This window comes from Serinus canaria, chromosome 1A (assembly GCF_022539315.1).
Source record: "Serinus canaria isolate serCan28SL12 chromosome 1A, serCan2020, whole genome shotgun sequence".
Classification (NCBI taxonomy): Eukaryota; Metazoa; Chordata; class Aves; order Passeriformes; family Fringillidae; genus Serinus; species Serinus canaria.
In genome coordinates, this window is record NC_066314.1 from 55,304,356 (window position 1) to 55,322,119 (window position 17,764).

Consider the following 17,764-nt stretch of genomic DNA (forward strand, 5'->3'; position numbering starts at 1 on the left):
CTGAGGTACTCAATACTTTCTCTGCCTCACTCTTTAATAGTTCTGAGCCCCATTGTTCTGAGCCCCTGAGCTGGAAGACAAGGACAGGGAGCAGAATGGAGCCCCAAAATCCAGGGGGAAAGAGTCAGTGACTGCTACACTGCTGAGACACACCCAAGTCTATGGGGCTGGATGGGATCCACTCAAGAGCTGAGTGTCATCATGTGCAGGACAACCAGGGAATCAGTTCCAGCCAAGGCAGGTTTGGGACAGGCAGCTACCTACCTGACCCACCCAGCTCCTTCTCTGACAGGTGATCACCTCAGCAGATGGAGGAAAGTCTGTGGCTGTGTTTCCCTGGACTTTAGAAAGCCTTTGACACTGTCTCCCACACATTCTCCTGGAGACACCGGCTGCTCACGGCCAGGGTGGGCCCTGCTTCACTGGGTATAAAACTGGCTGGTGGAGAATGGAGCCACATCCAGGTGGGGCCAGCACCAGTGGGGTCCCCAGGGCTCAGCACTGATGCCAGTCCTGTTTAATGTCTTTATTGAGGATCTGGACAAGGAGATCAAGGGCACATCCTGTCAGTTCATGGACAGCACACAGCTGGGTGGCAGTGTGAATCTGCTGGATGACAGAAAGGCTCTGCAGAGGGACCCGGACAGGCTGGATCCATGGGCCCAGGTCAGTGGTCTGAGATTCCACAAGGCCAAGGGCCCCATCCTGCCTTGGGTCACACCAACCCCCTGCAGCTCCAGGCTGGGGCAGAGGAGCTGGAAAGCTGGGAAAGGCCCTGGGGGTGCTGGGAACAGTGGCTGGACAGGAGCCAGGTGTGCCCAGGGGGGCAGGAGGCCAATGGCACCTGGACTGTTCCAGCCATGGTGTGGCAGCAGGGCCAGGGCAGTGACTGTCCCCTGGCTGGCACTGCTGGGGCCACACCTCAGATCCTGGGGCACTTCTGGGAACCTCAGGACAAGAAAGGCATGGAGGGGCTGGAGCGTGTCCAGAGAAGGGAAGGGAGCTGGGGAAGGGGCTGGAGCACCAGGAGGGGCTGAGGGAGCTGGGGGGGCTCATCCTGGAGAAAAGGAGGCTCAGGGGGCCCTTCTGGCTCTGCACAACTCCCTGACAGGAGGTGGCAGCTGGGGGATCAGGCTCTGCTCCCAGGGAGCAAGGGACAGGATGAGAGGAAACAGCCTCAAGCTGTGCCAGGGGAGGGTCAGGTTGGACATTAGGAGGAATTTTGTCATGGAAAGGGGTGTCAGGCACTGAAAAGGGCTGCCCAGGGAGGTTGAATCACCAGCCCAGGAGATTCAGAAGATGTGTAGATCTTAGGGACAGGGTTTAATGTTGGCCCTGGCAGTGCTTGTTTTATGTTTGGACTTGATCTTAGAGGCCTATTCCCAACCTAAACAATTCTATGATTGCTTCCAATTTTGTCTGCTTTACTAGTGGTGAAGAAAAATCCTCATTTTAATTCATTTTAAACAATGCTAATTTATTAAATGAAATAATTTATGAACAGCAATTCCAGAGGAAGTGTTCTGATGTTAAAGCAGTTTCACAAGTGGTAAATTACTTTTCCCCTAAAAATCCAGTCAGGGAAAAGAGAAAGAACTCAGCTTTGTTACAATTAGTTCCTGTGCCAGTGGCTCTATTTACAGTTCTTCATGTAGAGCCACCATTTCCTTCTTGATGCGGTAACACCTTTACTGTGTCAAAACCTGGGGAAAATGCATACATACAAGCTACCATGGAGTAGGAAGGCTGATTCTCACCAGGTATAAATGACTCAAAAGCTGGTGGAGCACTGCCAAGCTACTCCAGCTGAAAATCAGCTCCACATAGACCCGCTCCAAACTAGTTGGCTATTTGTGTTTCTCTTGGAATATTGCCAAAGGGCTCATCACAGTGCCCAATTGTGTTTACATCTTTGAAGCATCCTGAAATTGCTGCTGTCTGGGACTACAGCTCAGACTACAGATAGAGCTGGTAGTCCTTTTGTTCAAGGAGAAAAAAAACTGGGGGGAAAAGCAGCAAAACAGCAACAACACAACAGGCACTTTAAACTTTAAAATCAGCTTTGTCTCATAAAATTCAACTTTCAAGCAAATGTGAAAAATAAAGAGAAAACTGCTGTGGGGGATAGCAATTTCACTGTGGTTTATGGACTGCAGGAAAGTGAAGCCAATTCCCCATAGTGAGATTACAGGTCTCCTCTTCTACAGGTCTTAAAACCCAGCTGAATCCAAAGTGAGCTAGTTTACTGGATCAGAAGATTCAATTATTTCTGCTAAGTAACTGAACGTGAACTACTTCCTTTTAATAATATACAACTAATAATTACTGTCCAAGAAAGGGCTTTTTCCTACCAAGCTAATTAAACTAAAGCAATATATTTTTCAACTGCTCTCAGATTTAACTAAAGCGAGGAACATTGAAAAGCAAGTAATTGCAAATCTCCACTCACATGAAGAAATCCCAAGCCACACAAAATTTTCAGACATTACAAGAAATAGGATTTACCCCAAATTGTTATGTTGAAATCAACATAATTTCTGGTCTATATTCAGCATACATGCATGTCTGTGTCTGTGTCTTGCACACTTGTACAGACAGGGTGGAAGAGCTCTACTGCAAAGTGGATGCAAAGCAGTTTTGGCTTCATTAACTGCTTAACCTGCCCCTGCAAGAGGTCACAGTGAAATGTGTTAAGGAACTGATCCATATCCCTAGCACACAAGAGGCAAGAGGTGTCTAAAGTACTGATTTTCCTCTGTTGTGATGCTCTGGGATTGAACTGTTCCAGACTCCTCAGCCCCAGGCAATGCTGAGAAGAAACTTTATTTGAGAGAAAATATTTTCTGGAATGTTCATCAACAAGAAAAGAAAAAAAAGCGATGTTCTAAACTGCTGTAACTCAGGAATACCTAATAACTAGAATTTATTGCATTGGTTTGACTGTGATAGTGTTTATGGACTACAATAGGTGTAGTTCAGTCTACATTTTCATTTGTTCACATACATATTGCAGAATTTATATAGTTAATAACAACTATACTCATTCAACGTGATAGAGAAAATTCACTTGGAATTAACAAATTTTTGTTTTCTTCCATGCACTTTTTCCAGAAATGTTAACGATTCTTGCTAATTCATTTCAGTCACTTAATTTGTATGGAAGCATTCATTAAAAAGGCCTCTCCTGAATTCAGTATGATTGCTCACACAAGCAATAGCACCTGTATACTCAGAGCCTGCTGAATGACATTCACGTCTCCTGTATTTTCAAGTCATGCAGAAAATGAAACGCTTTCCAAGACAAATGCACCAACTTAAGCTATTTTTGTTGTTGTTGTTGTTGTTGTTAAGCAAAAGAAAAGATAAGGAGAAAAATGACCCAGTGACCCATTCCTGATGCTAAAACAGCCAAGATGTTAAATCTCACTTTCTGCCACTGGAAGACCTTTCACACTCCAGAAGTTCAGTATCATTCAGTTCTCCACATCCCTTTCCCTGAACAGCTGAGCTTAATAGATCAAAATAATTTTGCACGAAAAACCATGCTTATGATCTTCCATATGCTGCAAACTAAACTACAAGTGCATTGTGTTTTTAAGTAGTTTTAGAAGCATCACTTCCAAAATGGAAAATGGCTTCTTGTAAGTATGAAAGAGGGAAAAAAATATCCCTCCAGCATTCTGTTAAAATACAATTAAACCTGTATCTATGTGCCTCAGACTGATAATATATTTTAACAGGATGATGAACTTTTCTTTCTCTCTTCTGAACATGTTGCTATTTCTTACACATCTGTTACGTCTTACCTACCTTATACTGAATGCCTGAAATAAAATATCTTCAGCATTCTCACCACAGTAAAGCAGCCACATCAGGTAGGCTTAGATGCCAAACTTCTCTCAAAAATTTCTGAAACCTGAGATGTCTCGTTTCTAAATAGTGAGTAGAGTCTATTCCCATTGACTACTTTCATTTTTTTCAAGAACCACATCAAGTCTACCTAAATTACTCACTCCTATATCCTGCCTCAAAGTCACTAATTAAAACAACTCCCAATAGTTTCCAACTTTAACAATCAGGGAACCCCTACCACTTTTAAAACATATTTCTGATCAGCCAAAACCCAGCATTCTATAATTCATCCACTTCCAGGATTTCTGTATCCATCCAAACAAAACTGTTGCACAGTCATGCAAACAAGCCACATGCTCAGAAATCTACTCAATCTGAAGTTTGGAAGAGTTTTAGAGGGAATTTTCCTCAGGACACTGTACAGAAGCAAGTGCACTTCAGTTATTTGTATTTTTATCTTTTGACCAATAAGGGTGCAGCACAAAAAGAACATAAAAGGATGAAGTATTTTACTAAGAAAAACATCTAGTATGGTTTGTCCAGTAATAAAACATTTGATTCCCTGTATATTTTAGTTATGTGGAAAATGCTAAATAGGTTTTTTTATTTGAAAAGGGACGTAAGAACTAAGAATTGGAATGGTCACTTTGAGGCAGAAATTCTTTCTGTGAATTCTGGGGAGTGAAACCCACAGTGTAACACCTTGAGCTGCTGCTGCTGCTCTATATGGAAGCCACACTCCCAGCTTGGGAGGTTTATTATGTTAAATGAAGTCAATATTTTATTTTAATACAATTTCATTTTAATTGATGTTCACCTCAATGACGAAAAATTTGTACAAGGTCCCAGAAAGTAAACATTAGGTGATTCATCACTGGCAAAATGAAAGCGTGTCCCTCTCATGAAATGAATCTATAAATCTTCGCTGATGGAAACATAATTCAGTGTGGAATGAAAGAGCTGTTCTTGAAAAGATGGAGGAGGAAAGCACTGGAATGGAGACCCAGCCCTGGAGTCTGCATGGAACCAAAAAAAGGCTGCCTCAGTTTGGCCCTTTGCATGCTCTTTGAAACTGCTTTGCTTACACATAGAAGTAACCAGCCTTTCTATGCAAAGTGCACGTGCACACATGCATGCACATGCAGAAAGAAAAAAGAGAACATTTGACAAGGAGTCAAATAACAAAGTCACTTACTCTGTGATAAAACACAAATCAGACAAGAAAATAACAACTGAGACAAGAGTTACACACCTACAGCTGAGCACGACCACACTGGATGCACAATTTGAATAAAGACACTTGGCTGGAATAGTCCAGACAACTGCAGTGCACCAAGAAAGGGACAACAGGTTGGAACCAATTTCCAGCTCTCCAGCCAAAGGGGGATGATGATTTGGAGAATAAGGTTCCTGTCAAGGCTGCTTTGGGCTGATACTAATGCAACCTACATGTTGATGTCCTTTAGACTAGACGAAATTAATCCATCTTCTCTGACAAAGCCAGAGCTCTCAGGATGGGCCTCAGCCAGTTTGCTAAACTTAGAAAAAACAAGACTTGAACAGAAAGAAACTGCTCCCCACATACCTTACTTTCTTCCCTCAGTTCCCAATTCTGGAAAAATAATGTGGCACCAGAGCTGCTGGTCCATGTGTAAAAATGCCAGGCCAAATCTAATCATTGGAGGGAAGCTACAAAACCCCAGAAGTCCAGCCCAGGCATCTGTCACTGCAGGCCAAATGGTCACAAATGCCTTTCTAGGCTGACATTAATATTTGCTCTCACGTCTTTCCTGACTGGGAAATTAAAGAGTTTCTGGAGTTTAGAAGGCCTTTAACAAAAGAACAGAGGAGGAAATGAGAATACATAGACACTAGAAAAAAAAATTCCCTTCTGTAAAAAGAAAAATGAGGTTCTGTTTCACAGGAATAGATCCCCCCAGAAAATTGAAGTCAAGTAAAAATCCACTCTGGATATTATCTGGAGGCAATCTCATCCAAAAGGGCTTCTTTAAGTTATCCAGACCAATATATCATTTAGAATAATGAAACTGTCATATGTTTGCAAGGGAGTTGTGATTGTCCCTTCCTTTCTCACATGGTGGAAAATGGAAAAAACTGCTGAAAGAGGTGAAATGCTCTCCTGCCACCTTGCACACTGGTTTGAAAGCAGGATGACCAAAGTTTCTCCTGAACTTCTATACATCTGCTTACAACTATTATGGAAAGCTAGAAAAAGATCTTCTCCTTCTGCTACTTGCATATCTTTTGCACCATCAAGTAAAATGTGTACTCTTATCCTGTCACTAATGCACAATCATCCACTTCTTAATAGAAAGACCACTCACCCTTTTCCATCAGATCAGAGCATAAATACAGAATACCTGTCCTTTAGCAGATGCACATCTTTTCTACAAACCTCAGAGACCTGTTCTCATGTTGATACCTAATTGCACATGCACCTTTAAGGCATTTGTTTTTTACAGGGCTTTTCTGAATAAAAACTCTAAAAGCATTAAAATACAGTGAACTTGTTCAGCAAGCACAGCAGATCTTGTGCACTGAATGCATCAGGTCTTTCTGTGCAAACACAGTGTGTAATTGTGCAATTAAAATCTTTGGACGTTACAGAAACAAGAGTGGATGTTATAGTCTTCAAGCTGTGGCTAATACTAAAACTCTTACCTGCAACATAATGGAGGGGGGAAGGGGGGGTGATGAACTACAATAGAAGGCTGAAAATTGGTAACTCAAATACTCACTAATAAATTATGAGTATTTTTCCATTAATGATGTCATCATAGAGTTAATAATACCCTGTCTGATAACAAAGAATGCTGTCTGATGACAAAGACCTTTTGCTTCAAATCCAAATTCCAACTTCTACTGTTATCTCAGCTTCCTGACTTCTGAACCACCTATTGGGACCATTTACTGCTTGTAGTATGTGTGATAAGAACAGCAAACTCCCTGTTGCAAGGCCTTTGTTGATACCTGCCCATTTCAGGTGTCTGCCTCACACACACAGTTCTAGCTCCATAGTGGGATTGACAGAATCACAGAAACATGGCTCAAAAAGGACTTCTGGAGATCTCCTGTCCAACCTACCACTCACTACCTCTCACCACCACTAGATCTGGTCAGCATGACTGTCTAGCCAAGTCTTGGAAACACCTAAGGGTGTTTTCTCTGCCACCTCTCTGGTGTTCCTGCTGGCTATATTTTTACTTTTATTACAAGATTTCTTTATTTTGTTACTGAAAAATAAATTAAAACCTTCTAGAAAGTGGCTTCATCCTTGGGAAGTCTTAACAGTTCCAAGTACATTATATGGAATTATTACACAAAATTATTTGAGTTATTCTATCTGACAGTTTGTCTATCTTCATAACAGTTCAGAACAAAAGGGGAATTTAGGAGTACTTTTCAACAAGAAGCTTTCCATTTTACAGTAAATTTTATCGAGGAACTAAAGTCTTCTCTTTTACGCACAGCAACTACAGCTGGTGTGTGCACAAGATTGTTTCCAGGTCTGTTAATATGTTCTGGGTCTGCCCTGGGTTTTGCTGGGATGAAACCAGAGTGCATTTTCCTATGTCTTGTTTTTGCAAAAAAAAATCAGAGTGTCCAGCCTTTATACTGAAGAAGACCCAAGGGTTCCCAGCATCTGGGCTGTACTGAAGGAAGGGCATTAAGAAGAGCAGTGCCAGCAGGTCAGGAGTGATCCTGCCCCTCTGCCCAGCCCTGTGTGGCACATCTGCAGTGCAGTGTCCAGCTCTGGGCTCCTCAGGACAGCAGGGACAGGGAGCTCCTGGAGCGGGGCCAGTGGAGGCTGCAGAGATGATTTAGGGCCTGGAGCATCTCTGACAGGGAAAGGCTGAGGGAGCTGGGGCTGTCCAGCCTTGAGAGGAGCCCCAGCTGAGAGGGGCCCTCAGCCCTGGGTGTCCCTGTCTGCAGGGAGGGCTCCAAGCAGGGCCCAGGCTCTGCTCCAGGGGCCCAGCAATGGCACCAGAGGAATGGGCAGGGACTGGGACCAGGAGGTTCCACCTGGGCAGGAGGCAGAACTTCTTCCCTAGGCAGTGACCGATAACAGATTGTGCAGAGAGGGTGTGGAATCTCCCCATTGGGGATATTCCAGACCCCTCTGGACACAATCCTGTGCCCTGTGCTCTGGAATGGCCCTGCTGGAGCAGGGAGGAGGGACCAGCTGCTCCAGTGTGGTCCCTTCCAGCCTGAGCCATCCTGGGATTCTGTGAAGCACCTTGCATTCTTACTGCTCATCCAGATCTGGCAGCCAACCCCATAAGCACTGTGAGAAGCATCATGCCCCTAGGCCAAGCAGCTACCCATTGCAGTCAGCATTGCTCTGGACACATTTAAAATCTTGGTATTCTTGAGTTTCTCATGAAACTTCTGATGTTTTCACACTTCTCCTTATCCTCTATTCTGATAATCCATGGTCCAAGATATGGCTTTTGCAAGTACTAATTCTTAAGTAGCTGCTTTTGTACCTTGCAAGTGGCATTTCAAAATGGCTGCTTCCTGCTCAATGATAATACTTGTGTAATTAACAAGACAGTTAAATTTTTGTTAGTGAGTAAAGGCTCAATCTGGCACTTGAATTCTTGCTCTTGGAGTTAGAGCTTGGTTTCTGAGACAAAACACTGTGCCATTTCTTCTGTGCAATTAAAAATAACCTCTTGGTTTTAGATAATAATAGAGGACAAAATACCAAGTGCTATTAAAAATATTTAACCACATACAATTGGTACATATTTAAAAGACCTTAGAGACTGGCATGTTATACAAACCAATCAAGCTCTCATGGTTTAATTTGTAACTAAAACATTTTAAATAGAAGTATAATCTAATGTGTAGAGGTTATATATAAAATGCAGATGGCTACAGGTAAAAGACACTAAGTTAAAACTGCTTGGCTTTCACTCAGACCTTACTCCAGAGTTCTCAAAGTACTTTGCAACTATTGATCAAAGTGTTTTATGAATGAGGGATATCTCTATCTTCTAATTATTTCTACAAAAAGTTATGTAAAACAGGTCAGTGCTGCAACTAGAAATGGAAACTTTAGGCGCATATTTTCCAAACAGAAAAACAAAATTATTTTAGGATATTAGACAAGCAACTGCATAAATTTGACTTTCTTATGGAGTTCTGAAACCTTAAAGAACTTAAAATTTTGAGGTCTTGACTATGTTCATAAATATTTTCTAGTGGACAGTCTTGACTGTGTTCATAAATATTTTCTAGTGGACTAGCTTTTTAATGCTAGGTAAAAAAAAATATTCACTATGTAAAGTTCAGCAAATTTCTGTAACTCTTTAAAGATTGCATTTCTATGATCTAGAAAGAAACTGAGATTGATTTCCCAGAGAGGCTACGACAAACCTCTCCTTTTAGGGCAAACAAAGTAAAGCAATAGAAATGCTGAAAAACAGTGGTGTTCACTAGGCACAGGAGTGTACCACAGCCTGAAATCCAGCAGCAGCAAGTCAAACGCCCGCACAAGAGCTGTTTGTTTTCCCAAGCTTTCTGACTGGTGGCCTGGCTGATGGGACTCTGCATCTGTTGCCCTGATAGATTGATGAAGGGCTGTTACTGCTACTGTTGATGTTTCCACTGGACATGTCATCAATTGGCATGGAAACTTCATTCTGCATTGCTGAATAGCAAGCACAAAACCTCAGTTTGGCTGGAAGACTTTCATCAAGACTCTCTTCCAGATGGAGAAAGCAAATATCTTCGGAGGACACCTCGCAACACTCAACTTCCTGGATCATAAAGGGATGGGAGATGATTTAGCAGTATTGTAAAACATGTAGTGTGGAAGAGTAGCTGTGACCTGGAGTTGCAGGAGAGATGGAAAGAGTTCTTTTTACTTTAAGGATAGATCATGGCAGATAGCTCAGGCAACTTGTGCAGAATGTCAGGATTTGTGCACAAAGGGAATGTGGTAGAGCAGACTTTACAGAAACATTGTTTATGGGTTAGTGGGTGGACAAAAGGTATTTTCCACAGGTTGTTGCAGATCTAATCACAGAAAGTTCAAGTGGTTCTCTTTAGCCTCTACATAGTGCTACTTTATAGATAGTGTTTTGTTTTAATTTAATTTCTCTAGATTTCCATGCAACTTTTGGTACTTCACTGCCTGGAAAATTATTACTGACACTGGAAATATGGTGCCTGGTTATCAACACTGCAATGAAGATATGAGGCTGTCAGACTTATTGTAAACAGAGAGTAATTACAGTATTTATGGTTGAACATCAAAATGGGAAAAGATGCCAAGTGGCATTTATCAGGAGTTAATATTGGGACGGGTACCACCTAACATCTTCCCAAGTAATTCGCAAAATGAAGTAAACTGCACATTGACTGCATACATTGTACACACAAGAGGAATATGAACTACAACACAGCAGGTTGATAGGTTGGAAAAAAACCCCAGAAAGATCTGGAAGTCTAAAAGGGAGAAAGAGAAGGGTGCATTTAAGAGAGAAACTAATTAGACAAATGTAGAATAATAAACTCAGACAAAATTAACACCCATCTCAAATAACCAAATGGGAAAAAGCCAATTTTCATTAAAAAAGAAAAAAAAACCCCAAGATATTTCACAGTTTATTCACACTGAAAATTCACATCAGGATATATGCATCAGGTTTGACAACTTGTTTGCTACATTTCAGCCTGATGTGATGTTAAAAGGAAGAATAATATATTCCTTTAAAACCCTGCCTTTTAAAATGCATTTTTACTTTTTTTAAACATATACCAAATGCTCAGAAAATCCCAATTTACAGGCCCATCAGCAGAAATAATAAACAGCAGTGGAACATTAGTAAGAGACACAGAAGCAGCACAAACAAGGAAGTCAGGAACCTAAGTCCATCTGCCTTCAATACTGTCAAGGGTTCTAAATGATCACTATGCAGTAGAGCAGTGTCCATGAAATATTAAGCTGCCACTGAGTTTTGACTTTAGAAGCTCAGCTAGACCTTGAGGAAAGCTATTACTTTATAAAAGAAAGTAAGATCCTGAGGAATATGCAATAAAAGACCTTCAGACTTGCTGAAATAAGCTCGTGACTTAAGTGAAATAAGTTAAGTGACTACTGTACACACTAATGAACCACCAATATTTTCTGTAGGATGGAAATAGTCAAAAGAATGTACCCTTGCAATAAAATTAACTTGTAATTAAATAAATTCACCAAGGATAAAAACCATATTTTATGACACAAAAGCCCCCTGCATGGACTGTTAAACAGCTCCTGGCTGAGAGTTTGAAGAGCACACTATCTTTTTTTCCCATCATTATTTGGTTAACCATACCCACAGTACAGTACATTATTTTGTCACAGAAATTATTAATTACAAGAAAATATAAAAACTTTATCAAAGTGAGTGTTACTTTTCTTTCTAACACAGCAATCCAAGTACAGCTGATGCAGACAAAATGGCTGATGTGATAGCAATCAACAATTTTTTTTTTTATGTATGCTTGAAAACCTGCTTACCAAGGGGAGCCATATATTCTGAATCCCCTCACCGTCACTTCAGAGTCTTGAAGATAGATGCAGTTGGTTAGAAGAGACTGTACATTTTCATAGCTCTCTGGCTTCAGCTTAGAAACAGAAGGGAAATAGTAAAAGTCCTGCTTGATCAAGTCAGCCATGAATTCCTGGTCAAAGGTCAATTCATGATTTCCTGCTATCACAATCTTGTATTCATAGGGCAGGCTACCTAAAACAGTGAAAAACAAAAAAATTACTTGTTTTATGGAAAATCTGATAAAAGCAAACAGATAGACAAAGTGTTATCAGTTCCTGTAATATGCTCACATATTTGAAACAATCGAGCCTACCCCTACTACATGTTATTGTAATTCCTGCTGATTTCAGGTAAATGACATTACTGTCTTTTTCATGGCACACTATGATTTAGCATGCTTAGCATTAATGTGTTGAAATTACTTTCAACTCATCAACCTTAAAAACCAGTCTGCAGACTTCTGCTCTACTATTTACTTCTAGTTAATTGCCATTTGTGCTGCAAGTATCATTTACTGTGACAGTGATGATAACTCTTTGACAGAAATTAGGGTTCAAAGAAGATCAGCTGTAATGCTTCATAAAATCATGTCAGCTCTCTTCTCCCAGAGCTGAGGTCTTTGTCAGCCTGTATTGACACTCAGAACTTGGGTCAGCCAGAGGGGTCTTTGCCCAGACATTAATATCAAGCCTTCTAGCATGGGATGGATTCAGTTTGGCTGACAAAAATCCACATCCCACAGTGGAATCTCACTCTTTGCCTCTATCCCATGGTTTTTTTCCTGCTCCATTTTCTCAGTGACTCCCTTAGCTCTGTGGACTATAATTTAAAGTGACTCATGTTCAAGAATATTTTACAACCCGTATTTAGTGAAAAACCTTAGAACAACCTCCTGATGAAGGCAAGAATATATATGCCCACACACGTGGGCTCTTCCTGAGAGCAGCACTGAAACAGAAACTTTTCACCTGACTCCACACTTGGTTGTTCACTGGATTCTGCCCCTGAGAGCTGGCATTGCCTGTCTCAAATAACTCAGCACAAAGCTCCTAAGCACATCTGGGAGGAAACAAAGACAGAAACTGTGCAAAGCTGCATTCATTAGCTTTGTTTCTGCACTGTTAATTTGTATCAGGATCAAGACAGTCAGAAGAGGAGATTGGGACCAGAAAGAAATATTTTATTGAAAATTAAACCCGCCTTCCATGACAGCAATTTTTTGGGGTTTTAATTTTAGAAATGCATTGTTGATAACATAAAAATTCTTAGTGATGGCCCAAGCTTAACCTGGAGGCAGTCTATTTAGAGAACACAAAAAAACCAGTTAATATGCAATGGCAAAAGCTGGCATGAGCAGGACTTCAGAATAAAATGCAACAGTGTGATTCAGAGCTATGGAAACGGAAGACAGAACAGTAGTAGCCTAAGGGAGGTGACACAGGGCTGAACTTCGCCAGATGAAGATGTGGGTGATTCTGAAATACAAGTTTCAGACACTTGGAACACCTGTATTAGGAAAGCTGATGGTACAGGTTCCAGTCTTTCCTATGGACCAAATACATACATGTGTTTAGAACATTTAACAAAAACTCTTTTCAGATATTTATAACTACATGTTAAATGTTCAAGATTCAATAATATACCTGAATGACTTCTCCATTTTGCTTCTGAAACGCTTGGCATTTAGCAGATGTGTACTCCACCTGTACAAGCTTTCCAGGTGTGCACACACACACACACACACACATACACAAGTTAAAAATGTTATTTACATGCTGCAACATGTATGGGCATCTTCAGGCCTTAAAGGAATAAAGAAATCCTGTATCCCACAATGTTGTTACCAGCTCCATTTCTGTTCTGTTTGGTAAATCTTTTCCAGCTCATCTGATCCATCCATCTAGCAGCCAAGAACCTGTATGAGCTGGTTATAGCTGTTGCTTCCACTAATGTATTTATGTCATGTTGCTGTCTGTGGGTGTTACTTAGGCAAATTAGCAAATTACTCTAAATGTACAGTTACATTTATTATAGTGGCGGCCAGAGGCACTGCTGTAGTTACAGGTCTGTCAGCTTTTCAATTAACAACTGTATTTTTGATGAGTATGCATCTCAGTTTTTTGTTTTATTCTTTCATTCCACACCAGGCTTTGGTAAAATTATTTCCTTTTCTTTGTCTCCTTAACTACACTTTTAACCTTTTAAATCTTAATTTTTTACTAACAGGGTATTTTCTGCTGCTTATTCATAGATTTAGCAATATTTTGTTCAAACTTGCTCCTTGGAAGACTTTAGAATGTGCTTTGCTTTTTACTCTGAGGGCTTTTGAATTACAAAGTCAGACTTAGGTATAAATCTTTGAAATCTTGTTCCTGCCTAGGCACTGCTGTTGTGAAGTTATGTGTAAGGAACTGATTTCTGCACAATTTGTAGCCCTGGCTTCCTTAGCTAGGAGCAGGACATCCCCAAGGGCACATAATCTTAGAGCTGGTATATGGCTGTGTTCCTACGCACAGCCCTAGAACAAACGCTTTTCCATTTTTTATCCCAACAGCTCTTGATCACAGATAATTCAAATGCTTCCAGGTGCATCAGTTGTTCCACAGCTGCACCCAGGATGGAGTAACTACACTCAAAAAGACTCTGCAGGGAGTCTTTATGGCCATGGCACCCTGGCTGTCTTAATCACCAGCAAAACCAGTTGAACAAAGGAGGTGAACTTTCTCCACCACGTAGCACTTGTGAGAGCTCCTTTGGAGTGTGGGGTCCCATCCTGGGCTCTTCAGTGACAGGAAAACTACTGAGAAACTGAGGCAAGCCCATCAGAGAGCTGCCAAGGTGGTTGGGATGAGGGGAGAGACTGAGATCTGAGGCTGTTCAGACCCAGAGAAGATGCAGGGCAGACCCTGCTGCTGGTCTGCAACCACCTGGGCCCAGGAAAATGCAAGAGCAAGTGCTTCTCAGAGATGCATGACAAGCAGCAACAGGCACAAGTGAGAACGTGCTACAAGGAAAGAATTTTATCATGAGGATGGTAAAAAAGTGAAATAGGTGCCCTGAGCAGCTGGGAAATCTCCTTCTTCAAGGACACTCAGAGTTCACCAGGCCAAGGTTCTGGTCTCTAACCATGCCTGCTTTGAGGGGAAGATTGAACTCAGTATTCTCCAGAGGTCCCTTCCATCCTCCCTGATTCTCTAGATTCCGGTCAATCCACGCTGGAAAACAAACCAGAATTTTAAAGAGCCTGCAATGCTAAAACAAATTCAAACCTCATTTTGTGTTGTGATTGTAATGGAACAAATCTATGGCAGACAGGCAATTTAACAAGACTAGAGAGTATATTCCATTAACTCTGGTGTAAGTTTCTCATACTATCCATCTAGCAGATGAGTAGGACTAAATCCCCAACTGATAACCAATTAACATTTGATTCTAGCATATGGCTTTGCTGGTGGGCAGGTAACAAACTCAGTATTAATACAGAAGCTCTGTGTATACAATGATATTAAAGAAAAATTATGGCTGTCACAGGAATCCTGCACACATATCCAGGACAAAATTAATTCCCCAGAAAAAAATAAGGCAGGAAGCATGTAAGAAACAAATCTGCCCTTCAGGAGTGCCAAGAAACACATGCAAGAACATATGCTATGGGAGTCAAAGATGTAATTTCAAACAAAGAAAAAAAAAAGAAGAAAAGTTATGAATTTGGGGGAAGTTACATTTTTTGTCTGATCTCTTCTTTTGACCAGCCAAAACAAGGCAAGTGTTTTTGTCCAAAGAACAGGGATCCTTCTGTTCTTGGCACCTGAGAAAATTCTGCTAAAATATGCCTCTAATCTGGCCATAAACTGCAACTAGAATTGGTTGGAAAAATTTTACCTAAATATTTTTCTGTATTAAAATACCACTTGGATGAAATGGGTTATATTTGGAAATTCACACAGTCTTTCTGACATTACCAAGGAAAAACAAAAAGAAGCAAAATGTCCATTTAAAATATTTTGGGGTGAATAAAAATTTCATTTCTAGGCAAAATTTCTTTTTTTTTTTTTTCCCTAAAATAAGTGTTGGGTTTTTTCCTCTCATTATGTTTAATTTGCAAGAAACTAAAATTATTTTCCTCCATAATCAACCTCCATCCACTTCATCCTATTTGGATTTGGAATGAAACATTTACAAATCGAAATACTATCAGAAACACACTGGCTCAGATTCAGCCCTGGGCTTCTGAGCTTTCTCTTTCAGGCCACATTAAACTTTTGCCTTCTGCCAATTTAGAATGGGGCTCCCAGCCACCATCCACTCTGTCAGCCTCTGTATTAATGTGGGATAAGAGATTTCACCCATCCTTTTCCTTCCTCTCGGCTACATGGCTCTTTATCTCTCCTGCCTTATTTTCCCCTTTCCATTTTGTAATCTCCCCTTATATGCAATAAAATGCTGGAGACACGTTATCTTGCCCTTAATTTAGCAGTTTTAGCAAAAGATATCTTTTTTCTTAGGGAAAACATAGAACTTGCAGTGCTTTGGACTTCTGTCTGCTTGTCACTCCATATCTATCTGAAACTGCCCAGCAGATTAAAAAGCTATTTACTACATAAAAACCTCAAAGGTAATTATGTTCCCTTGAATTTCCTGAAAGTGTCTAAGGTAAATAAATCCAAATCTGAAGGAGGGGTTTCAAAGGAATGAGGCAATTTGGAATCCACAACGGATCTACAAGACAAGATCCAAGAAGTCAGGCAGCAGTGGCTCTGCTCCCAGAACAACTCATCTCACAAAAAAATTGGCCCTAAATTTCCTCCATCAATATAATTTCTTATCATTTGAAATTATTTTACTATCAACAAGCTCAGGTTATTATATTTAACATATATAGCCAGACGTGTTATCATCTTACAGATTTTTTCACTTCATCCATGGAGGGTTTTTTCAGTTTACAGCAAAGCTTCCTCAGAAAGTTTCTTAGCCTTCATTTTTTCAGGATAAGAATATGACAGCAGTTCTGGTAATATAATATGTATAGGAACATATATATTTCTTTAGCTAGGAACATCTTTGTTTATTCCTTTCATTACTGCAGATTACTAATTAAGAAAGTCAACCAAACATCTAATTTTTGCATGTTTATGCATCAATTACAGAATTATTGCAGCAATTTTTTAATTCCAAACTCCAGTAGGTTCTTTTTATGGTGAACATAATTTTTACAAAATAACTTGAAGTGCTGGGGAACCATTACTTGGACTACAGGCTGCATAATGCAGCCTGCTGAGCAGCACTGTCTGTTCGCTATTTCTCTGCAGCTGAGCTTGTTCAAAGTGGAATTCTGTGTTATTAAGAGTTCATCCTGTTCTATTAGCAACCAAGTAAACCAGATCAACACTGCAAATAATCCAAGAGCAAACTTGCGATGTCCATACTCCAGGCTCCTCTTGTACGAAGTGAGGTATCTTTATTAACTTTGGACCTCTTCTGAAGCTTGCAGTTGTTATCTAGTCCCAACTTTGCTGAGCTAAATGCAAACCTGGACAGACAGATGTGTTTTGTTTCTTTCCTGGTATTTTGTACTGAGCAAAATTTTTAGTATTCATTAAAAGAAGTGACAATCATGTAAGTGCCCACTTAGTGCTTCTTTCCTCTCATTTCAACCTTTTAGAATACAGCAGTGAGTGATACAGTGGAAAGACTGCATAACTGTCTCAGATTGCTTTTTAGCATCTTTTTGACAGTTCTGTATTTAAACACTGATGCTGATGTCTGGGAAATTTACATTAACATGTTTTTTGTATGGTGTGTAATCTGGAATAATACTGTAAATGAACACTCCCTCTCCTCTGAAGTCATCTGTAACCTTCCAGCTCTATCCATTCTTGTATTGAAAAAGACAGTAATTATACCAAACACTAAAACAGCAAACACATAAAACATCGCTCACGTTGATAAAACAGGATTCCTTAAAAATAGATGAAGGCAAATCAAACTAAAAAACCACCTGATTGTTATACAACTTAGGCTCTTTGATATACTGTGCTTTATACCCACCCACATAATATAATTGGTCAAAATTACTTCTAAAGGAAAAGTGGCTTCCTTTTAGCCTGGTTTATTTAATTACCCTGCAATTATGCAGAACCAGCCCAATCATAACTAGGCCATTAGAGTAGCTGCACTGAATCAAGACAAAAGGTTACATGGATCTGCACCTTCTGTTCACCTGTGGTCTATAAGAAATGTCTAAAAAATTGCACAACTGTGATGTCTGCCTGGACTGAACCTTCCTTTGATGTGTCACCTCAGCTTATGGCACTTGATGGCTTGAAAGCCACCAACTGTGTAAG

General features: G+C 40.4%; 1 protein-coding gene across 3 annotated transcripts in view; it reads right to left on the reverse strand.

Moving 5' to 3' along the window:
* Positions 1 to 17,764, reverse strand: part of MPPED1 (metallophosphoesterase domain containing 1) — a 59,717-nt gene that overhangs the window by 17,018 nt on the left and 24,935 nt on the right. For all 3 annotated transcript variants that reach the window (XM_050970041.1, XM_050970042.1, XM_050970040.1), the window contains exon 4: positions 11,387 to 11,608. In XM_050970041.1, the coding sequence (XP_050825998.1) occupies positions 11,387 to 11,608 (222 nt within the window). The remainder of the gene's footprint in view (positions 1 to 11,386; positions 11,609 to 17,764) is intronic.